Source organism: Manacus vitellinus, unplaced genomic scaffold (assembly GCF_001715985.3).
Source record: "Manacus vitellinus isolate BGI_N305 unplaced genomic scaffold, ASM171598v3 scaffold_30_pilon, whole genome shotgun sequence".
Lineage (NCBI taxonomy): Eukaryota > Metazoa > Chordata > Aves > Passeriformes > Pipridae > Manacus > Manacus vitellinus.
Genome location: NW_021940291.1, coordinates 1,610,362 through 1,636,185, shown reverse-complemented (window position 1 = coordinate 1,636,185; position 25,824 = coordinate 1,610,362). Strand labels below are relative to the sequence as shown.

The 25,824-nt window shown below is 38.2% G+C and overlaps 1 protein-coding gene across 1 annotated transcript in view; it reads right to left on the bottom strand.

Annotated features, from left to right (window-relative positions):
* KCNQ1 (potassium voltage-gated channel subfamily Q member 1) overlaps nt 1-25,824 on the bottom strand; it is a 340,508-nt gene that overhangs the window by 246,656 nt on the left and 68,028 nt on the right. Inside the window, exons 3-6 of the mRNA XM_029961027.1 lie at nt 8,086-8,212; nt 6,300-6,378; nt 5,272-5,368; nt 4,511-4,651 (exon numbers count right to left, since the gene is read on the bottom strand). Coding sequence (XP_029816887.1) covers nt 4,511-4,651; nt 5,272-5,368; nt 6,300-6,378; nt 8,086-8,212 — 444 coding nt within the window. The remainder of the gene's footprint in view (nt 1-4,510; nt 4,652-5,271; nt 5,369-6,299; nt 6,379-8,085; nt 8,213-25,824) is intronic.

Sequence of the window (25,824 nt, the reverse complement as noted above, 5' to 3'; positions counted from 1 at the left end):
GTTTAAAGATTTGAGAATTAGGAAAAGAAACTCCAAGAGTGTTCCCTAGATGTAAGAAAATCTACATCTGTACTTTGTAAGTAACAATTTTAAAAGGTTTCTCCACATCTACCCCAAAGATCTTCATTGAATAAGAACAAAATGTAGTTGGAGCTGCTCATGGAGTTAAAGCTCAGAGATGAGAAGGCAGCTGCAAAATGAAGAGATGGCATGCAAAAAGCATTTTAAAATATCTTCATCTTTCAATCACTGCTCCAACAATTCCTAAAATAACCAACTCCCTCATAAAAACTCAAACACGTAATTCCAAAAATTATAATTAAAAAAAATAAAAGGATACAATAGATCTATAGTTGGTATTCTTGACCTGTAAACCACGTAGAGATTAAAAACTTCTGTCAAACACTGAAGTCAGCATACAGTCCTCAATGGTTTTTTTAATTAAGAAAAGGGGGGGAAAAAGGGTTCTGAATAACACAAGATCTCTTTTATGAAGCTATTTTTAAAACTTATGTGCAACTATTTTATAAATAAAACTAGATGTCTTCTAATTTAGCAAAAGTTTTATGCATGTGAAGTTTCAAGTGGTATTTCCTGCAACTTTTCAGCAAAGTTTTCCCCTAGTTTTGATTTTGAATTTACAATAAGTACATACTGATAGGCTTTGCTAAATAAGAATTGGTTTTATGCACGTTTAGAAGTAAGCAAACTTGTAAATTTTTTGTGGAATTTGGTCCTTAGTGAGAAAGCATATCTTCTAATCTATAAAAATTAAAGGCACAAGAAATTCTTAACCAAAGCTGTTACTTGCAGAAAACTGCTTGATTCAATTCAAAGCAACAGGCACAGTGTAATATCCATGCATGGCTATATTCAATAATTGCTTGTGGCAAACCGTGCTCATGATCAAAGAGACTGTTAGCACGGACCACATAATGGTTTTCCTGAAGGATGTTTGTTCCAGTGTGAAGGTTGGAAATTGTGTACTCATTCAGTGGATATCAAAAGAACAACTATTCTCACTTGGTCTTGGGCATGATTGAAATGAATGCTAAAGGAGGGGGGAGGCTTCAGGAAGGTGTGAGAAAAACCCAACAACAACAAAACAAAAACCCATAAACAAAACACTGAAATCCACAAAGCCCCCAGAGGCAGTGAGCAGGTAACATTCTCTGAAGATAGTTGTCTCTGATAGATTCAATGAGAGCAATTATAATGTTTTTTTAAAGCATCTTTTTTAATTTTGTTTTTAATTAATTCATGGTTTTATTGTCCCTCTATATTAGGTCTTTAAGACTGTCAGTCTGGACACCAAGGATGACATAAGCAGACTAATTTTGAATACTGGCACTGGGGAGCTGAAAGATGTATCGCGTTACTTGTATTTTACTTGCTAACACTAAATTTGTCTTTTGAAAGACATGCAGATATGCAGCCACTGGCAGAATTATTTATACAACTTGCACTGCATTCAAAACCAGCAATAATATAGACAAATCTTTATGCCATAAGATAACCTTAGGTTTCTTCAAGAAGCCCATAACTGACTTGGTGAATAGCTACAGCCCAGAGTTCTCAAGGAAATTCAAATAAAGCCCAGGAGGCCAATTTACATATGAAAATGGAAAAGCAATACAGATTTATAAATAACAACGACAATGACGAACATTTAATTAGAAGTTATGAACCCTATGGGTATGCCTATAGTCAGCAAAGCACAGTAATATAAAAATACACAATTCCAGATGCAGTTTAGTTGTGGTAACACAGACCTTTTATATGGTTTATTTCAGCTATATTACGTGTTCTATTACTGCTGCCCAAAGAACTTGTTTAGCCGTGTACACATACACCGAGATAACAACAAAGTGCAACACTGTAGAGTGAGAAAAGGGCTGTGAAAACGCTAACAAGGACTTTTTGAAGCATTATCTACTAGGTAAGGCAAGTGCACTTTCAGAGAAGTGAGATCAGCTGCGTTGCCAGATGGATCACCCATCTATGAGACAGGAGCTGTGAATTATCCTCTTCCGCATGTTCACTTCAAAACAGACTGAGACAGGTTTTCCAGTGACCAGAATTTCTGGTGTTTGAGCGATTCAGAAAATTCTGGCTAAAACATAACCAAAACTTCTGTGATTTAACACTTTGAGAAGGCTTTTGTATGAGTTTAGACCTTCATTAGGAAAACTTCTTGTGACCTCCCAGTTATGCATAGAATCCTAGAATGGTTTGGGTTGGAAGGAACCTTAAACACTACTTAATTCCAGCCTTCCACTAGACCTGTTGTTCAGAGCTCCATCCAACCTGGACCTGAGCACTTCCAGGGATGGGGCATCCACAACTTCTCTGGGCTAACTTCTTCACTATCCTAACTTTATAGGGCTCTTTCCTAGCAGAAAGCATGAAGAATATTACAGTATCAAAACACCAGATATGGATGGAATCGAATCCATTTCAGTTTTGTTCTGCTAAATCTTTTTTAGCAGTTAGCGGAGACATATCAGAGCAGGAAAAGGACACAAAATTCTACTTTTAATATTAAAGAAATTACACTATGTGTTCATTGAATGCAGTCTCACACTTGAAGTGGAATGCTGCAACACAATAGAAGCTATAACAGAGAAAGAATATTATGATAATTAAATTTATTGATTAAATAAGTTTACTGTAATTAGTAAGAAAAAATAACTGGCATGCCTAACTGAGCAATAATTCCCTGAAAGGAGAATATTTCAATATCCTGACAGATCGTGCTGCTTCTGTGGAAGGTTTTACTGTATTTTTAGTCAGCCAATCTGGTCTGTCACATACTCAATTTTTAATGGCTACGCCAATGACAGCATGTGTTTTTAAATGCAGCTACATCTGCCACTGTTAATTACTGAGTCATCTGACCACTGTAGTGGAAAATAAAAATGCCATAATGACATGAAAGCATTGAAAAAGCTACTTGACAGAAAGCCACTTCCCTGTGCTACACATTAAGTCCTCTGATCCTAAGAAAGCCTGTATTTAACCATGGCAGACAGCAAGAAGAAAGAATCCTGCAGCAGATCACAGTAGCAAAACAATACAACAAAATCTGTTGTATTCAAAAAGGGCTACATATGCATTTCAGCACCAGGACTTGCTCATCAATAGATCCTGAAACAGTAAGTGGTACTGTTTGTAGAGAGAAGACCATATTAGCACAGACACAGAGAACTTTATTAAAAATATTTCTTAATATATATTCTTATATATATATATTATTAGTGAAACAGAGGTGTTAGCCCTATCATTCTTGTACATATGACTTATTATAGTCTTATTTTAAACAAAAAAAATAAAGAAAAACAATGCCTTTTGATTTAAAGCAACACAGAAAAAGCTCTAGAAGAACAGCACATTTTGAAAATGCAAACATGGTATCATTAGTGATGCCTATGCATTTTAAAGATCTGTAGCACTTAAAATGATGATGGTTTGTTTTATTAAGGTAATAGAATTAAAGCAGATAAAAACAAGTCATTGCTTGAATGCTAATGATAAGGAAAAACAGCTTCCAGAAAGTACCTTTCTTTGAACTGTACTATGAAAAGGAAAGGGAAACAATTACAGACAGGAAATCCCAGAACAAAACAGCCAACCCAGTATGTGTGTATCATGTGAGAAAATAAAAAGAGGGAATTGTTACTATTGCAGAAGAAACAAAATTAAAACGTTGACAAAAATATAATCCCAGAATAGAGCTGCCTCACTATAGTGAGTACACATAATAAATGAAAACAGAGAGACAACTGTCACTAGCAACATCAAGAAAGCAGAACTTTATTAGCAGAGCTAAAAATACATCTACACCAAAGTGCGGCAGCACCTCAGAGAAACCAAAGAAATCTCTAAACAAGATTGTGTGTGGATACAGCACAGGCAAATGCCAAATAAGGATACTATGTGGCTTCCAAAGCAATATAAACACTTTAGAAGAGTCCTGTGACTGGATTTCCCAAGTATCTTAGATGCTTCTTGCTCTGGAATTAGTCCCTTAATGAACTGGGAATTACCATCACAGATCAAATTGCAAAACATAGATATCTGTTTTAGGGGAAAAAAAAACAAACAACAACAAAGACTGGAAAAAGAAAGCCTAAACACTACCCCCCAGAAAAACCCCAACTGTGATTTAGGAAGACTCTTACCATCTTAGACAGTTGAACACTACCATGAGAAAGGTAGCAAGAAGTAATCACTGTAATAGTAGGGAAGAGAGGATAAAAAATAGAATGCATGTTTCTAAATTTTTGATACATAATTTGATCATTTTGGATCTCATAAGACTACAAACACAAATGAAACTCCTGATCATCTACAGTATTTTCATAGTTTCACAGAATTACAAAACCAGAAAGCATATTGAAGCAGTAAGAAGCCATTTCAAAGTGATGTTCTTACTCCACACTTGCTTGAATTTTACTCCACCCTGGACAATGTTAACCACTTTCAGCACACATGAAATTGCTATACTTACTACTCCCCACCACAGGGCATCTGCATAGCTGCCAAACTCTGTTTCTCCAGAATCATTTACAGCGTCTTTCTCGGCCAGGTATACAAAATAAGAGGAAAAAATCAGACCCAGAAATCCAATGTAGAGAGTAGTTATCAGTTCCTGCAAAGAGAATAAAAATAATGGCATTATGACATCATTGAGATGCTTAAATTACCTAACACCGATGGGTTATAAAAGATAATTGGAAGAGAAGAAGGCAATTTCAGCAATTGATAAACATTGACAGTGACTGTTGGTTGGGCAATTTTTAACAAAAATCCACTGAGCTCAACATTGAAAGTATTTACAGCACAGCTGATGACCTGGTCCAGCATATACATTGCCAACAGGCAGTCAGAACAACCTCTTCACTTCACAAGCACCAAACCACTTCTGGTCCCCAAAAAGTACTTGGATAACTTTTTCAAACAGTGCCAGATTCAAAACAACTTCGGAATTTAGATACATATTTTAAGAAAAATTCAGACTAGTTTTCACCAAGTGTCATTTTCTGTTGTTATAGCCAACTACAAGTCAAAATCTGCCCAAGTCAGTGAATATTTTAGGAATTTTTTTCCCCTCGAACAAGGCAGAACAACCATACTTGGTTAAAATAAAGTATAACCAACTATATTAAGTACAACTGACATCATCAGCGTGTCTGTATATATGTCATTCTGAATCTAAGGACATTTGCATCAACTGTGTCATTCCTCAGCCTGATCAATACCTGCTCATACCTGTCTGTGTATGAACACCACTGATCCCAGCAGCCTCCACGTGCCCCCCTGACGATCAACATGCAGCATTCGTAAAATCTGCAGAAAACGGATGCCCCTGGAACAAAATTTTCAAATTAATGAAGACACTAAAGATGTTAGGGAAGAAATAGAGAGGGGAAGTCTGTGTCTTCCAAAGGACCATTTTAAGAGACGTATAGTATTTTATGTTAGACTTGGCAGCCTGTCTCTTTTCACTCCATTCACTGATCTTTCATCTTGTTTGTTACGAAGACAGCCTGGAAAGATTGTGCAAGGGAAGGACTGACCTTTTTACATAAGGCTAGTAAGGATAACTCAAGGATTCAGGATTTTGGACACAAACAGAGAATGCTCTAGAAATCATTCATCAATGCACATTTGACCTGCTTACCAGGATGGGAAACAACATGCAGAATCAGCTAATTAAAGAGTTGATTTCCTTACCTTTGAGGAATTTCATAGGCAATTTGAACCAGAGAGTCCAATAATATTTTAAAATACCCTTTATGGGAGTCACTGCAATCCTTGGGTGTTCCTGCAGCTAATGTGCAGAGCACAGTACAGTGTCATGTACTTTATTGTTCAAGAAAACCAAGTGATGTGACCTTCCTGAGCACAAGGTGGATTCAGGAATTCACAACCACTAATCCCAGACATTTTATGAAGAGGTAGCTTGAAGACATCAGAGATATGAAGCACGAAAGGGTTGCTATAAAACTGAGCCACAAAACTAAACCAGGATTTGGGTAGAACCCAACTTGGTGGGGAAAGGGGGCAGGGGTATGTGCATCTCTGCCCCCACCAGTCATAAATGCATTACAACAAGATTTTATTTTCTCTGCACTTAGTGGGATCATTGTTTCACACCTGTACATGACTGGTGATCTGCTTTGTTACAGGACACTGACCAGAGATTTGTTTTCTCCTGCAAGAATTGAAGTAGGAGGTAAAAAAAAGAACCCCACCTTACTCAGATAGCACTAATTTCTTTTATTGCTTATAATTACCTGATAGCTGAGGTTGCAAAGACTTGACCTTTAGAGCCCACACAAAGAACTATCATGGAAGCAACAACAACAATTAAATCTGGAAAATAAAAGTCAATTGAAAAAATTAGTTTGTAGCATCTTGCAATATTTCTGCAAGGATGTTACTAGAACCAATTCCAATATTACTTTAACAAATTGAACAATTACTCCTAATCATATACCAAGAGATCTCTATTGTACCATGTAAAGAAAATATACTTTTCAGATATGACAGAAAAATTTTACTGGGACGGGTCTAAGGTGGCCACAGTCTAGATGAATTAAGAGTTACTCTAATGCAGTCTGCAATCCCTATTAGCAGGAGGAATTTCAGCAGTTTCTACCTATTCTCTCTTCCGTGTATTTTCTTTTCTTTTCTGTGTTAGACAGTATTTTCACTGACAGAGACTTGGGGTTTTTGTATATAAGAAAACTGCCTTACTACCATTTCATCTCTCGAGGTCTAAAAGGGAGAGAAAAATCGGAATTAGTGCATAAGTCTAATTTAGTTTAAGTCAGTCAGGACTGTACTGTAAATCTCCATGCTTCAGGTCTAGTTAATTTTGGAAAGGAACTTTGTATTTTGGAGAATTAAATAGCTCTTGATCTATAGCTGGGAAAGTGGAACTATGTTTTGCTTTCTAGACTGAATTAAATTGGATAATGTTTCAGAACTCATGGTGTTCTAGGTCTAAGGAGAAATGGACTGTGTTCAGAGTGCAAAGATACAGTCAAAGGCTTTTTAGAGTTGCAGTCACACCTGAGATAGTTGTTATTTTTATATATGTATGGATGGATACACAGAGAAGCTAAACTGAATTATTTTATGATTTTAAAAATACTCAGGTACAAAATTTTGTAATTTATATTCAGCAAAATTGTAGATAGTTTATGAAAACCTATATCCTGTACTAAACAACAAATAATGTTTCCAAGTAGTTGAAATAACTATGTCACTGATCAAGAATTACTATTCTTCTATAACAATACTCCTCTTCCAAAATCTGGTTTATTTAGTCCATTTATATTTTAAGTACTTTATGGCAAGGGTCTTTACATACTTCTCTCAATACTGGCTAACAAAATATAGATTGATTTTGAATTATTGTGTTTCTTTCAGGGAAATTTTTAAGTGAATGGCAAACGTTCTAAAAAAAATAATCATTCGTTGCACATATGGAATATAGGGATGTAATTTCCAAGAACACTGAAATCATTTTGGGAAGCCAACTGAGGTGAATACCAAGAAAAGTCAGGTGTCCAGCTCCAAATGCATCCCTGAAAATCATATTTTAATTCAATTGATACACAGAGTAACTACAGTGCATCTATTGTGCTCTACCATGCAGTAAACAGTTCAATTAGAGTGCAAAATAAACTCATAATAAGTTACTCAAACGGTTGCAGGGGCAAGAGGGAGGAAAGGCTGTTCAGTATCTTTAAAAAACACAATTGTAGCTCTTGTGCAGTGTCTGGGATCCTGAGGTCACAGGAGACAGGACCATGGCCAAGACTTATTCCTGGCAAAGCTTCAGATCACTTGTGAAAAGAAAACACTCTGCTCTTCTGGGAAAACAAACCAAGCTACATTTGTTCTCGACAGTGCCATGAATTCCTGAAGGGAAATTCAGATCTACATTCATGTTAATGACAAGAGCTCTCGCTCTAACTTGGCTTCAACTACTGCAGAAATCCAACTCCTAAAACCTTTCAGGGCAAGTTTTACTCATTGTTTACATCAACTTTGCAAGCTGTGCATACTCACCAATGATTGAAATAGGTTTCCTAGCAAAACGAAGCCTTCCCCATACTCCAACATATTTACTGCGGCATCCTGCTGACCATAGCCGAACCACATACTCTGTTCCAAAGAATACCACTAACACAATTTCCTAAAAGAAACAGACAGGGAACTAGGTTAATTCTCTACTGTACTTAAGTCTTTCATCTCTTTTCAGAATGTATTAGGACATGCTAAATAAAACGTAAAATTAGGAAGGTGACAAATATGTCAACCATACCAAAGTGATCTAAAGTAACATAGAAAAACCTGTAAGAGTAAAGAAAGAAAATATTAAGAGCAAATTTAAATACTTTGATCACATGCAGTTTGGCTTGTCTACACGTACTAAAACAGAAAACTATTCTGTGCAATTCACTTGGTCTAATTCAAACAAAAGGTTTCCTGACTGAGCCAAAAAAAACAAGCACAGTCTGTATTTAGAAGATTTTTTTGCTAGCTTATTTCATTTTGGGAAGAGCTGTGCTTCACATTCCATTTACCAGATCAGTTTAGCCACCTTATTTATACTTTTTCAGTCTTCCTTTAATCTCGCATGGATTGAAAAAAGATTTCTAGTACCCAGCACCAATATGTCAGTCTCCGGGCGCACTGAAAATATAGTGAGATTTCTAGAACACCTTTCCCATCCTCTTGCCAATGTTTAGGGACTTTATCAGAAACAGAGATCTTAGTCCTGAAGCATGGCTGGTATCAAGCTACTTGTAAACCACAAGCTAAGGTATTACTTCAGAAATGCCTGCAAAGTGATAGATGTCAAAGACATCTGATATTCTTGGTGATTAGACAAATCACCAAATAGGTTATGTCCTATTTGGAACACGGTCAATGTGCCGATAAACCTTGATTTTCTACAGACCAGATGAGCATGGCATACTCAGCATAGTTTCCCTGAGTATCAGGGAGCTGCAATACTTCCTTATAACTTGATTAATAACTAGTCACATTCTCTACCAGAGCCAGCAACAAAATCTATTTATTGAAAAGGTAAGAGTGGCTTGTAATTGAAAACACAAAACACATGGCATAAAGAAAGACTACAGCTGAGAAACCAATCTCAAAATATCACAGTTACATATGTTAATGCAGATTAAGAGAATGAACTGCTTATTTCAAAGTGTGATTTCATATAAGGAGCAACTGCAGAGAAGACAATGTGCTGCTAAACATCTTGTCCAGCCCCCTCACGTTTCTGCAGGTTACACTGCTGGCGTAACAGATTTTCAAATGAGACTCAAGATGGTACCTAGAATTATTTTCTAAACTAACTGAAACAGAACACAACCTTAGTCCAGTCAAGATGAATGGGAATCATATGATCAGCTTCAAAAATGCAGGGGACATTGCCCTGAATATTGAGCCCTAACTTGTTGAAGTTCAACTCTGTGACACTTTCAGAAAAGCTAGCAGAACATGAGCCAGGACTCTTTCCCTTGGTTTTGACAATCTCATAATCTATGTAAGCTGTCAGATGTAGTAGAACAGCTACCATAATTGTTTATAGTCACTTGTATTCAAGTTAGATTTTTAAGATATAATGAAACTATCCAGATCACTGGTTGTAATAAACATGAAGCTCAGATCCTTTGAGCCAGCCAAGAATCTCTTCTACAACTTTATTCTGAAAGAATCCACCAGAACCTTTCACCTTTTTTTTTCAATTGGATTATCATTAATTTTTTCAATAAAATAAAAACATAATGAACAACATAAATCTTAAGAAATAGCATCTGGAGCAGATCCTTTAAGGAAAGCCTGTGTCTTACGACAGAAGCTTCAAATGCAATGAAACTCTCCCTTTGTCCAGTCTAATGTCATTTATGAACCACCAGTGAATGGCAAAATTATGAGCTCTGCTTGATATGAGGTCCTGTGGAATTGTCACAGAAAATAAGCACCAGAGGCAATCTCTTCGATCAAGTGGTTGTATTCCTTTCACAGACCCGGTCAATAAACCCTAATATCCAAGTGCTCTTCTGTATGCAGACAGCTAGTACGTCTCCTTTCACCACCACTATGGAGGAAACACCGTTAACAGAAGACAGTACCAACCATATACGGAGCAAAAACTGTCCTTCATTCAAAATAACTCATCTGAGGAAGGGATGTATGGCTTCACATCACATATGTGATAGCACAGATACTGTTCAGACATCCCCAAAAGCAAAATAACAAGAAAAAATTATCTTGGTAGGCAAAGCAAAACCCAGAGAAAAGTTAAATGTTTTAGCACAATGGAACCACAAACAGCACTCTGACCAGGCACCACGGCCTTGTCAGGATCACAGTTTCAGTTTTATAGCACAAAGGTAGAAAGTGAAAGCCTGGATTGTGCTTTAAAGGAGCACGTATTCTCTGCGTAGGAAATTTGCATCGGAGTTGTGCGCGTATGTTTTTTAAAGGCCCTCCATGGTTCACTGGATGACAGGCACACCGGCAAGTATGCAAATGGGGGCTGTCCCAAAGACAATGCGACAGACACGCAGTCAATGGTTACTGTCATCCAGCTCTTTGCGTGACACGCAGACAAGCTTAGAGAACACTGATTGTCCTATAGACTCCGGTGACTGGAGGGAACGACCAGTCGGCTTACACCAAGACACATTTTTCACTCCTGACGTTTTGATAAAGGCTTATTGACCTAAATGAGACCCAAGTTATTCAGGGAACATCGGGGGTGAAAGTGCACAAGCTGTTCTTCATGGTCATACACAAAAACTCCAGGTATCCATTAGCAACTGGCAAATTCCCCCTCCCCTGCCCGTGGCTGTGTGACAGACAAAAGTGTTTTTAATATCTTGTGTTGCATAAAGCTAATAAGTAGTCTCCTGGGGATGGGGGAGGCTGATGAATTTCTGTCTGCACACGCTTACATTAGTGGTCAGAAACTTGCAGACAACAAGAAAAAAGTATATTAGAAAATTATGCCTTCCTGAGCTAAAAAAATATTGCCTGTATTTTCCTAATTAACAGCTTAACATGAAGCCTACATACACCAGAAGGATGCCAACCAGATCCTTAGTTTACTTATGCTGGTGGCAATCAGTGCTAATTGAGCAGCAATACCTCAAAACTGAGAATTTCAGCGAATCTGAGCTGTACTACAGATTAATTTGGTCCACTGTTTCTTCAATATTTTCTCCTAATTGCCTGTCTAACACCTACCTACCAAGTGCACTGTATAAACCCTTGTGTTTCTTGCAATGAGTCAGCTAGAATGAAATGAGGCTTCAAAAAGCTGATATATGAAAACAGAAAGATGAAGTGTTGAGAGGACACAGCGGATGTAGAGAATGAGTGAAATAAAAAACAAAGCAACATTTAGGACACGGGAAAATTAAAATACGGAGGAAAATAACTGCTTGCAAAACACTAGTGAGCATGGTAATCAAAGCTCAGTGAAGGGGTTTTCTTGGTTAAAATTATATACACACAGGAACTATACTGTCCAAGGACCCATTCAACCCTATGTAACTTAATTATGATCTCCTTTGTGAAAGGTGAAACCAGAAACACACCAAGGTTAAAAGCTTATATGGTACTAAGATATGACAGTCGTGTACATAGATGGGCATACAGGGTCCATCTTACTTAATAAAAGATACTTCTTTTCCTTTTAATTGTTGATTTGTACATGGTACTCTCACTTCTGCCATCCTTCCTGCTCAGCCAAGGCATATGCTTAGTGCCATTTTCAGGCCTCCTCACCACATAATCCCAACACAGCCAAGTACCAGATTAACCCTGAATGAAAAGATAGAGAGGATGAACATGAAATACATATGTAGATCACTTTCTTGAAGAACTCTATCAGTGTCAGTATGTCTCCAGCCACCAACAGCTTCTTGCATGTAAACACACAACCATTTCAGTGAAAAGGAACAGGTAGACAAGACGAGTATAAAAGCCTTGGGCAGTTCTACTGAGGTACAGTGCTTGGTGAAACTACAGTAGATCTCCAGGTAGCCATTTAGCAGATGCCAGGGAATGAACTATTTCTCATAAAGACCACTTATGCATTGGTGCAGGAGTGGGGTCAGCATGTGGAATACACTTCAGAAGTCTCATGACAGATTTTTTTCAGTGCATCTCACTACTAACTTCACAGTTCTAACATGGAAACAGAAGTTCCTTTGAGCTGATCAGGTACTACATGAACAGCCCCGAGAATTGCTTCAAGTATAATGAAAGAGCCAGCAGAACCCTTAACCCAAGAAAGATATGGCATAACTTAATCACCTGGCTACAGTACAGCTCTCATCATCTGATGAAGGCCCTTAGGCAGGGTCACTAAAAACACAGTTCCCTGACAAATATACCAATGCTATCTGTTATTACGGCCCATACCTCCACAGTTCCCAGAGTATTTTGCTAATAAATGCATCATGAAAAGCTCTTCCCATACTACTCAACCCCCACTGGATTGGAAGAGCTACAATGTTGGGAGGCATCCAACATCTGCACTGTGAAATAAAGTACAGTAGCAACTCCAAAAGGAAGGACAGAGTCCTGAAACTTAGCTGAAGAGATGTTTTTAAGCAATTAGACAGATTAATAGCTTGAGGGAAGAAAAAAACCACAACAAAACTGACATTAAATGGATCATGATACCATAACAACAGCTATTTACAGATAAATTAATTGTCTCTGGAGGCTGAGAAAGGATCTGCATAGAAAATATATTGCCTAAGGTTCTGCCTGTAGACCCCAAAGCTGTAACTGGTCACGGAGCATCACAGACGTTCATGCAACTGTTTGATGTGGGAGGACTAGATGAGGTCATCTGAAATCTGTTATGAACAGGAATGCCTTTACTCCAAGCCTAGACTTTTTTGAATGAACTCCATAAAAGTAAGAGAGTAAAATACATATTTTAGCAGCAAGGAGGTAAAGCGTACCACTATGTTGTTCTGATTGGCTGTTGAAGATGACATACAGCTTATTGCATTTGCCATAGAGGTGTCTGTCCTAAGAGGAAAGAAAAATGACAAGCACAGGAAAAAAAGAGGCATTGGTGAAGGGGACACTTTTAAGACACATAAACACATGCTTCTTGTACTGTAAGAATTTCCTCCCACCCCAATATTTTATTGGAAGTACAACTCCTACCCATCTCTGCCAAATCAGAAGGTCTATTACATTATTCTCACTGGAAAGATAAATAACATTATTCCCATGATTCTGTCAAATCTGGCTTTTTTAAGACTGCAGCTTCAAAGATGATAAAATTCCCATGAATTCCTTTAAACAATGAAATAATCTCTCATGTATCTTACATAGGGATTTCATGCCAACCAGCATTACCTCGGCTAAAAGATTCCCATGGCACTGTTTGCACTGAACCTATTTTTTAGGCAAGGCAGTGGAAGATCACTGCTACAGAGCTAGGGGAATATAGACCATCAGTAAAGTGGAACAGTAACCTCCTCACAGTCTCAGGCAGCAGTAGTAGAATAAGCACACTGCACACAAGTTTTTTTCACAAGTCATGAAAAGGAGGTCTCTGAATGAGCCAAGAGAGGGGACAGTAGATCTGCTGATGGTAAAGTGACAGATGGGACACCTGCCATCAGTCAAGGGCTGTGTAGCTGGACTGGGCAATAAACAGGCTAAGCATCTTCACAAGCAGGGATGAAGCATATCTCTACTTCTCAAAGGTCAAAAAAAGCAGGAACGTGTCTTTCATGTAAAACAATTACAGACTCACAGAACAGTTTGGGTTGGAAGCAACCTTAAAGATCATCTAGCTCCAAACCCCCTGCCATGAGCAGGGAACCTTCCACTCGACCAGGTTGCTCAAAGCCCCATCCAACCTAGCCTTGAACACTTCTATAGATGAGGAATCCACAACTGCTCTGGGCAACCTGTGCCAGTGTCTCACCACCCCTGCAGTAAACAATTTCTCCCTGATATCTAATCTAAACCCACCCTCTTTAAGTTTAAGCCATTCCCCCTTGCCCTGTCACTACATGTCCTTGTAAAATGTCCCTCTCCAGTTTTCTTGTAGCCCCTCTTCAGGCACTGGAAGGTGCTATAAGGTGTCTCTTGAGCCCTCTCTTCTCCAGGTTGAACAATCCCAGCTCTCTCAGCCTGTCTTCATAGGAGAGGTGCTCCAATCATCTTTGTGGCAATAGGTTGCATTTACACTGAAAGGGCAGCATGCAAAAACTGAACCACTACAGGCTACACAGTAGTTCAGAGAGAGGTGGAGCCCACTTCTCAGCACACTGTTTACCTGACAAATCAGGGCTTGCAAAATGCTTCAGACAGCGCTTCTGTATAGCTCGAGCAGGACATGCAAATTAACAGCAGTAAAGGCAACTGTTTCTTCTAATCTCACCTATTTTGTATAGAGAGGCCCCTCTTTGTTCTGTTGAGAAAGGCAGGATTTTTTCCTGAAAGCTGTACTATGCTTTCTAAGATACACAGAACAGCAAAATCAGATGGCCTAGGAAAACAGATAGAAACAGGCACCAGTTCAATAAAGTAAAAATCCCAACTGGATGAAGTACATATCAAAAATAAAAAGACAAATGGTTTCTCATATATATAAATACTTCCTGAGCAACAGCAAGTCCCAGAAGCGCTGTTAAGGACTGGGGATTTTTCTCCCCCCTGCTTAATCTCTTCACTTCCAAAGATCTTGTAAATTACATCTTTTCAAAGGAAGACAAATCATGGTAAGTTCCTAAAAAATGTTAAAGTCAGAACACTTCGTGTTCCTTTCAAAAAGCTTAGTATCATTTGCTAAAATTCTTTATCTGGCATATTTGGCACCATATGATTAAACAGGTAACAGAAAACAAAAAACACGGTATCTACATTACATTTCTATCTTCAGAGGCCCCTAATTAATCCCAAGAAGTTACTGGACATCATTAAAGTTCCCTTATTAATGTTTTTAATTAAGACAAAATAATGTTTCCATAACTGTTCATGCTCTGAAAAAAAGGGATTCTTACTAGGAGACAGTTAGAACAGTTATTTGTACTGAAGCATTTCTATTTTCCCTTAATCAGTGTGAGACCACAGAACAATTGCAGTGGAACCATTAAAGAATATTGCAGACCTGCAATTTTAGGTCGAGATTTTTCCAAAGGCTCCAAGCAAGTAAATCTGATTGAATCTCAATAGGAGCCAGGCACCTAACTCCCTTAGGTGCATTTAAAAAGCCTTTCATTGATTTGCTGGTAGTTGAATTTTTTCCACCAGCCTCAAAAGGCCTCAGATGTCAGTGGTGTAACTTTGCACGTGAAGGCACAGTCATCGAGCATGGTTGCACTAGAACAACTTTCCACACCATCACCCCTGCACAAGTCTCTTCATAACGCAGTTGTCTTTAGCTTTTGAACTTAGGTGCTGATGATATCCACCAGGAATTTACAGACGTGAATTAAGCTGGGTTTGCACATTTAGTTTATGGCACTGCTTTTAGTGTGGAGTTCTCCCCCATCACAAAGTATGCTCAAGAACTAGGTTTCAAACTCAAAGTATTTGGCAAGAGAAAGGAAGTGTCAACATGCTAACATTGATGCAAAAATGATTAAAAATCCCTACTCCTTTCTGTTTATTTAATGAACCTCTTATTCAGGGCTTCATAAAAGTCTCTAGAAGGAATTCATTCATGAACCCTCTCCTTCAAAGTAAAAATCCTCTGGCTTCTACCCAGTGTTGCATATGCTTAATTTTATATCTCACTGAATTCAAGGAAAATATTCACCTACACCTAAGATGAGTCACACATACACACTGCTCACAAAGATGCAAACTCATTCATTAGTACATACAATATGCTAATATGAGAAGAAAGGAACTGCCACAGACTATTAAAAAAAAACAAAACAGTGTAAGCCAAGCAGTCTGTATTTTTATGTTATAGAGAACTTCTCATAATAACACTATTTACACAGCGGCTACTTTCCTTGATCTGAGTATTTTTATCTTGCCAAGTATCTGTTGCATGCTTTTTATTAAATAAGCTTCCTCACTCCTTTTTTAAAAAGCCACTTCATATCCACCATGTCCTACACCAAGCATTTTGTGAGCCTTCCCTTTGCTCCACAGCTAACATGGAATTTATTGAGGGACCTCAGAAAGAGATTGTATGCCTGTTGTTTTCCAGCTACAAACGAAGTAGCAATAAAAGCAATAAAAGCTACTGTGTCATCCAGCAAACTGTATCTTCTATACCCTTAGACTGTCGCTTTACAACACTACTTCTTTCTGAGAGAAAATAAAAATTGCACAATATCTCTTATCTGTAAGCAGAGCCACACAAAAGGAATAATCTGGCCGTGATCTCCCCAGCTTAACCTGCAGTATATTTAAATGGGAATGTAAGGGTGGATGGCATTTTTAAGATGTAATGGTAAGTTCTGGTCACCTACTATACAACTTGACAACAGTAACACTTGAAATCTAGTGGTTTCAGACCTATTAATGTATTTTTTTTTTTTTTTTGTTTGAGGAGACGTTGTGATAGCAGTCAGGAAATAACAACACATTTTAAAACAGAAAGAGCATTGATGAAAAATGTTTTTTGTTCTAGTGGTTTTGAAAAGTGGAAAATATAATATTCATTTTTCCTCCCTGCTCATCTCTTTTTATTTTATTAGAAAAATGGTCTTTTTCAACAGTCATATTTTACACTAACTGCAGCCAAGTTTCATCTCGTGTTTAAATTTTAGTGGCTTTTTTTTTCTTTTTAATGTATAGAGTTTTTAAACACAAGATGTATGTCTTCAGAACAATCTGTAGATTTAAGACATGAAAGGAAAAACTTTTTTATTATCAAGTAGAAAATACAGGATCCACATTTTTCTCTCCAGAAACTTGCAAAACAAAGACTGTAAGAAAATAGGTTTTAATGAAATTAATCTTCCAGTTTTTGCTGGTTTCTCACAAAGCTTTGAGAAAACCACATGCAGTCTTGAGTTCAATTCCAAGTCAGAGAAACCCACTACTCGCCATCTTCTCCCACATGAATGTTCCAAGACAACAAGGTAGTAGCACTGAGAATGGAAGTACAGCTGGATACGTACAGTGACATCATGAGGCCCCCACATCTAAATTCCATGAGCTATTATGGGCTATTTTCAACAACTCGTTCCTGCAAAAGCCAATACAGAAGAGAAGTTCTGTCTGATGAAATTCTAAGTTCTTACCTCTCTTGTGCAGGCAAAATACCTTCCCCAGGCCCCAGCCCTCCCTCCAAGAAGTGAGTTACAGAATGGTATTGTGTGCTAGACAGCCTTGCTTCAGGCTTCTCAGCTCTAGTCTTCCTGCTCCTCTATGTGGTTTTCAGCTGCATGGGACTCTCTGGCAGGCGATACGTGCCCCAGAAGTAAGATATTTCCAGAAGAGTGAGAGGTCACCAAAAGCAGAATATTAGTAATTCTACATATAATCATGATATCCTCTTTTTCTAGAAGCAGTACCTTTTTTAAAATTGATCCTCTAAAAGTAAGACTTCTGGCCTGAGCAACAAACACGCTCTACAATAACAGTTTTAACAAGAACTAAATTTCAAGTAGACTGGTTTCAACCCCCTCTAGATAACTAAAGGAGAAAACTTTCTTTTTTTTCCAGACTGCCAGGACAGAGTTCCAGTATAAAGCCATCAAGTTCTGAAACAAAATCCTGTGCTGTTAGAGGCAGGGCATTCCTTTCACACACCTGGGTGACAGCCGCTCAGATGCCACTATCAGGCTCAGTGTTGATAAGGGTTCAAGTGCCATATTTCTGTTTGATGCTCCCATAAACACAACCTGCTTTTGCCTCAAAATACTTGAGTTCCCTCCCAGGCCTGCTCCAGGGAATACGCATCACGCTCTTCCACACAGCTGCAAAAACAGTCACACACTAAACCTGTAGTCCAGGCACTTAATACTCCTCACAGGAAAACACATGTGCTAGTTTAAGCTAATAAAAAACCTCTCAGATGCCATATGTACACAGCCCAGTCAGTCAGCATTTTACAGTTGCCTCTAAAATTTGTGAAGGAGGATAGAAGAATTATTTGACATGCAAAATAAACGTAACTGAAGGCAACAAAGTCAGCATTTTCAGCTAAGTGGCAAATACATTTCACATACTGAAAGCAAGTAGCTTCCTGCTGGTGCCAATTTCCTGCACCCGCTCCAATCATTGAGCATTAAACAGTTGTGGCTATCATTCAGCACATCAGGATTACAGCATACCAAAATGGGAACCTAATTTATACAACCAAAGCACATGATTAACTCAGTGCAAACTCTCCCTAGAGCTTTGATAATGTTCCAAATGGACCAAACTAAACTTACACTTGCAAAATTAAGATATAAGCCAGATCTCTCTGAAGTCACATACCCCATTAACCAAGCTACCGTTATGTGCAAAGACTTATATTTTTACTTTAATTCATGTTTCTATCAGTTTTGGGTCCAACATAAATAAATGGTGCAGAGGCAGCTTTTTGCAGAATTCAAAGTTACGAAAGGAGAACTCCAGCTCTGTGAAACTCCCTTCCCTCACTATCACCTTTCCTCTGCTCCCTTTACAAATAAAGGACAAGTGCACTATTCATTGCTGGAAGAAAAAAATACTTTAAAAAGCCATACCCTTCTCAGTGGCAGCTGGTCTGAGCTTCAAGACATCAAATACCTCAGGAAACTAATGGGCATTATATGGAATGAATTAAAAAAAAAAAACAAAATCAACAAAATGATATTTGGCAGAATTCAGTAACACTGTGCTGCAAAACACTTTGGAAAAGGAGTAACCTTGTAAAAGAAATGCCTAGGACATGTCAAGAGTAAACTAAAGACACTGCGACAATGCACAGTCTAGCATGCAGCTGATGTAGCAAGTCACCTGACCAGAAGAATCCCTCTTTAGAGCAGTACTTGAAGAGGAAAAAACAATTGCAACTTAAAGGGATGGGCACAAGGAGCATGGTTTAGAGACACAGATGAGCCTTTTCTGTGCTGAAACATTGGGCAACGGATGTCATCCAACTGGTAGCAGTAGAGCAGAACTTCGTATTATTGCATTACTTATTGTGTTCGTTTTTCAAAAGCTTGAGGCATATTTGCTCTTTATGTGAGCTATACTTCCAGGTGATTCATGGAAGGATTTTTTCTAGGAATAGCTGAATTTCCTAGGCCCTTCTCTTTGATCTGAGATTTACTGTTGCTTAAACTAGCAATTTCACATCTTTGTGAAAACCCAAGTTCCAAAGAATTTTTTCCCAATACCTTATGTAATAAAGCAAATGTCAGTCTTATTCCACAGTTAGATGAATTCTGTCAATAATTTTAAAAACTTCTTAGTTTTGAGGATTTTCTTTTTAATGTCAAAAGATCATCCACAGTTTTAGTCTTCTCTTTATACCTTCTCTGCAGTTTTCAATACTCACTGTTTTAAAAAGTTGGTTCTAGTATGTTTTGCTTAAGCCTCTCAAGATCCCATCCTTTTAGATGTGATATTCACAAAAAACCTAGTCTGGACATCAAAGGTCTCACTGTCAAATCAGAGAGCCAAGGTTACCCACTGGAACCAACAATGCTCATCCCACACAAAAAGATTTGTTCAACAACAGGGGAACTAGTAAGAACTGACACTTGTACCAGTTGTCTTAACAGAAGTGAAACAAAAGGGTACATTAAAGAAAGGTGACTCCTCGCTTTAAAGATACTCAGCCTTAGTATTTACTAACCCACTATGCAAACCACTACTCTATGTGACAAATAACCGAAACATGTGACATTCTTTGCATCACGCCATTACTGAGAGGTGATAAGGTTTTTTCCACTATACAATGTTCTTTCAAAGCACTCTTTTCTCAGCGTGTCTACGATTGAGCAGGAGGGGAAAAAAGGGAGTCCTGATGCACAGCCACCAAACACGGACACATGAATAGTGCACGTAAAGAATTTAAGTTACAAAACAGTATCTCAAGTGGCCAAGACCTCTAGAAATGATCAAATGTCAAAGGTTTTAGCCAGCCTTACAGATCTTACAGGAGGAAGAGGTTACTTAAACTGCAGTTCAGTTTGGGTAGTTTTTCAGTTTTCTTAAAGCATCAGTAAAAGTGGCTAAAACATGGAAATCAAGGTCAAATGCCTGTCCTGCTCTGTTGAAGAGAGCAAGGCAGCAAAACCAAACTCACCCTTTTGCTGAGTTCCCTCTCAGTGGATAAAACAAGTGGGCCTGCCATGCTTGGTTCTGTGTCCTATTTCCAGCTCTGCCAAAAATGGTTTTAATGACAACCTTGTGTTTCCCCTTTCCCCAACACACAACACATTGTATATTTAACTTTGTACGGAAGTGTCAATCACTAGTACTTGTTCAGGGTGTAATTAATAACAATTACATTACACTAGAAAAGCACATAAGGGACTGCTTTGTGTACAATTTCCTCATCAGCTGGATGGCCAAAGAAAACCCATTAGACATGAAAGTATGGTAAAGCTGTGCTCTATAACTGGGTATTTGAATATTTATAAGCTATTGCACTTGGGATACCAAAGCTGATGACATGAATGCACATTTTTAATAAGTCCATTAATAAAGCTTTCCTAATTAGAAATCTGCCCCTATCATGTTACATCAGACAATTCTCTTATCATGAACCATATTATTTGTCCCAAATGGCACACTGTCAAAGCCAGAAACATTGTGTCTATTTAAACAGTATGTTTTAGGATGCTCAAAAAGTGATAGAAACTCATAATATTATCTGTGGTTTCACAAATTTGAGTAATATTAATGAATATTTCATGCTAGAAAGACATGAAATCTGCTTATCTCAGGTGCTAAATTACTCTGAACAACACTATAATGCACTCTTTTTAAACATTTTTTTAATTATTTGCAGGCTGTGAGATTCTCTCTTCATTGAATTCAATTACTTTTTAGCTTTATAAAGGTAGCAAACTGGTGGTTGTAGAATAAGCAATCAGTTCTCAGCACAATGCCAAGTAATTATCACTGTGTGAGTTCCAGCATTGCTATGAGAAGTCATCTTTGACTGTTTCAATATTAAGCATAGTGTTAAACATGGATTCTTTTTTTTTAACATGGAGAACAGCGTGAACAAGCTTGGGCAGGGGGAATCTATTGCAGACTGGAGTTATTTGTATATAAAATAACTACTGCACTGATGTTTTCCACAGAAATTTCAGCCGCATTAGTTTTGGCAGCAATTAAAGACTACTTTTGGAATCCTTAACAACATTTGAGGAGTTCCTTTTAACTTCATGTTGTGTAGTTCTTTTTACTCTTTAAAGCGGGGAAAGCAGGGTGATTTTTTTCAACCTTCAACTTGTTCTACTGTTAAAATAAATACAAAGATAATTCAGTCAGAACTCAGGTTCAAGGGGACCCCACTGAAGTACTTATTCCTCTTTGAGAGCAGAGAAGCTCTTCTTTTGCTCAGGTTGTACTTCTTACTGCTGCTCAGTACATTGTGCAACTCTGCCTGTGAGCCAACACAATCATAGGACTCAATGATAAAAGAAGCTATTCAGAGTTTTGGCAGGAAGAATACTTCTGACATTTTGTTTCATTTGGATTAGACTTCAGCCTGAGACTTTAACACTAAGATGCCCATGCTACATCAGACAGACCTGACTTCTGGCACCTCTTCACTCTTACAACACTTTATTCTTGAATATCCCCATCCAAGTCAATGGGATCTGCTATCCGTAACAAACAAGCACAGCTGAACCTATCTGTTGAACAGGGACGATTACACTCTTACACTACATATCTAAGTACCTAGCCACCTGATCAGCAAGCTATGCTTCATGAAAGGAAAACACAAACAAATGCCAGCATGAAGCAAGGCATCAAAAATGCAATTGTACCTATTCCAAACACCAGATAAACTGTTACAAACCTCTGTGCCCACAGGTGATGTATTGCTGAGCATGTCCATAACTACCAAACAATTATACAAACAACATTAATCTTAATACTGATAATTAACTAAATTAGTATTAACTACTTGGCTAGAAAGTGACTTTATAGAGAGTAAAAACTCCAAGTACTTGAATGGGGTAAAAATGCATGCCTTTTTCTATAGTTAATGAAGAGAAATAGGGACATACAAGGGGAAATCCATATCAAGTGTCCTGGGCACCTTAAGATGTAAGCAGCTATGCTTTCAGCAGTACCTATCCTTTTCTATGAAGGGAAAGCCTATATGACTGGTTTATACTACCTAACTTAACTAACAGACAGCTAAAAGTTCCAAAAAAAAATAACCATAGTCAGCCTGGAAGAACTGCTTTGAACTCAGGTTGGAGCAATGGTATAAAGAGCAGAGGAAATTTACTATCAGTTCTCACCTGACAGAGATATTTGTGGGGAGTTTCTATTTTGGGGCTGATATCCCTAGAGAGGTCTGTGATTACCTTGCCTACCTTCAGTTTCCCTCTCAAAACTCCCAAATCCACTAACTGATCTGGACAGATCAGAAGGCCAGGCATATCAGAGGAGATTTAAACTTCCTAAGTAAGGAGCCCAGCAGAAAAGAAGTACCCTCTTTATACCCTGAGATTTCATGTTAACAATCACACTCGGTGGAATTCTCTAATGTTTATCAACATCCAGCTTCAGGAAGACTATTGCAAGTTTCAATCAAAGCCATTCAGCTTCATAAAAACAAACAAGCAAACAAAACATAGAAAGGCAAACAACCACTTACCTTAAGACCCCCAACGCACCCTAGCATCCTAAGTCTTTCTATAATAATATCATTTTTCTCTAAGTAGAATTTTTCTCCCGTAGCCTATGTTTACCAAAAACAAATAACTAAATGCAAATCACTTTCAGAAAGAAATTTTAAACTATGAAGCCAAGAGGTTTATTTTTCAGTTTCAAGGACAGTTCATTTACCATGAAACTCAATATGAAGTCAAGAGTGAAACAGGAAAGACTTCCTCCATGCCCTCTTTATCACCACCCACCCACATGCTACTTCATATTAAGTGACTGTTTCTTTGTAGGAAAGAAAAGCTTGGGGGTGTGGAAACTCTGACACCTAGTTTCTATGGTATAACTCCACAGAGAGACATAACTCTTGGTTCATTAGAGCCTGAGCTCAGCAGAGAAAGCAAAACAATGAATCCCCATTCAATAAGGTACATGCATTCATCAGGTAGTCACTTTTTCAATCAACTCAGATTGATTAAACTTCTTTCATTAACTGATTGCAGCTCATCTGGTTTATTAACCTCCATATAACCCACCTGGGGTCCTTGAACATCTGCTGCACTTGTCTGACTAGGTTTAGGGAGCTCAGGTCCCCTTGTTTATTATAAACATTTCTCAGATTTCTGCTAAGACCTTTAGATCTCCCTGCCCTTTCTTCAGAACTATGGCAGCTAGCAACTCTTATTCTCCATATAATCATTTATTCCTGTTGTCCAGTAGCGCTGAACACACTTTTCACGTTCAACCCCACATGGTCAAACAGAAATCAAGGCTAGGGCTCCTCAGAGACTGACAGTTCTGATGGTCTTCCATGAAGGGAGACATACAATTCAGACATGTCCACACATTTTCATTTTCTAGTTCATGACGGTCACAACAACCCACTGAGTTCACATGTTGGTAACCAGGAGTAAGTGTCAGTAGTGGGTGGTGGGTGATGGAAGATCAAGCATTTATTTGTGCCTCACACATTTAGGATATTCCTCCTGGGCCTCTTCAAAGACACTTTTCTGCGTGTGTTATTCTCCCAGAAAAGCTATCATCCACTACATTCATTTATTGGCATATGAAAAATACACAATGATATCCTAACGTGTAAATGGAAAAAAAAGCTTCCATTCTTCAATTTCCTCCAAATTTCTGAATATTACACAGATAGTATGAGCTGCTAAATTTGATAGTAAATGGGAAAAAAACGACAGCATGCACAACCGCCATATCCTCAGTATAGTGTCTGCGTATTGGAAGCAGAATTTGTTCTGCAAAAATCAACTGGGAATTTTCCTGTATTGTATGCAAAATTATGATCTGTAATTTATTTCATTGATGCTAAATAGCTCAAGACTTTGACACATATTCACTAGTTATTTTGAGATTTATTTGTAACTATATAACTGTTCAGAATATTCCTTTTGAAAACAGTTGAGTTAATTGACTAAAGATTTACAGGGTGGGGAGTGAACTTTCTAGAGTACAAGCCATAGTATGTTAACACAGACTATCTCACACTACATAGAGCTTCACTATGATGAAAGGCTTAGAAGGTTCACTGTATAATAAAAAGAGCTCTTGAAAGCAAAAGAAATAAATATTTAGAAAGAGGAAAACTGTCTTTAAACTCCTAAAACCCACCCTACACTGAAGAATCACCTCTTATTAGACAGAAACATCACCATGGGGAAGAGCAGGGGGTGGGGTAATGAGCACAAGCAATAATCTTCCTTACAAAAATATTTATCTTGAAGTATTTAGATAATCTTTGACTTTCGAAACTGCTGAACCAGTTGGTTCTATCTCCTGTTCAGCATCATACTATTAAACCAATTCAAAAGTTTCTGTGGTTACTATCAGATGAAATGAGCTAATTTCCCCTGAGAATTGGCTACACCGACCAGATGTCTTTAGCCAGCTACTCCCAAGATCGAGCAGGAGCAGCACATGCAATGCCTGCTCTGTTACTATGGAGACAGGTTTTCCCATCCACTCTGCAGCCGGGCTTATAGTAGCTACCAGCTGTTGTCTCGACTCCATCAGGAGAGACTGAGGAAAGAAAGTGGGAGATGTAGGACTGAGCTTCTCCCAGCCCCAGACCTCATAAACTTTAACTGCAGCATCCAACCCTCAATCTTCCCAGCCGCTGCTTGGGCTCGTTGCTATTGTTTAAAGCCGCCTCACGGCGCTTCCTCCGCTGGTTTTGCAGACTCGGAGCAGGTCAGTGGCGGCACAACTGACTGGTGCAACGTGTTCAATTGCTGGGCTGGAAACTTAAGGCTTCCCCAACGCACGCTTCGACCCCAGCATTCCCATCAAAATGGTTTATGAGCTTAAATTTAAATCTCCAGCAGTAACCCGTTTCAGGTTCCTGACATTATTCTCACTCCATACTTTCAAAGAAAAACTTCGTGGATTAATGGCTCCCTATCCCTCCTGTAAGGCCGGTTAATGCCTTCAATCCCCATTGCTTTTTAACTCCTATGGAACTTTAATCCTTCTCTGGCCATGCTGATGAGCTGCAGAGAAACAATGCTGGTCAGGATTTTCATTCTTGCATTTTCTTTTTGAATGCAGCCAAGTTCAAATGTCTAATTATAACATTGCAGAGTTAATGATCAATTTAACAAAGGCTTTAGAGTATCTTTGAAGTCATAACAACAAGCCAAAGGGGTGTTTAAAATGTTAACTGCACAAGGAGCCTACGTAGAGAGCTTTCTTAGGATTATCTCTCTCACTTAAAAACAAAGTTGAGTCATTTCAGAATAATTCCAGCAACCCCATGGCTCAACCTGGTTGCCACATAGCACAGAGCTTCAGATAGTGTTTATTTTATAGCTCCGAGGAGCACCAATCATTATCCTATTAATTCAAGCATGTTTAATTCAATGTCCTTCAACTACTCAGTCATGCCTATTTGTAACTCTTAAGCAACTACAGAAAGGTACAGCTTGTCACCACATTTATACCTAACAGGCACTAATCACTGAGGTTAGATATACAATGTAAGTAGGG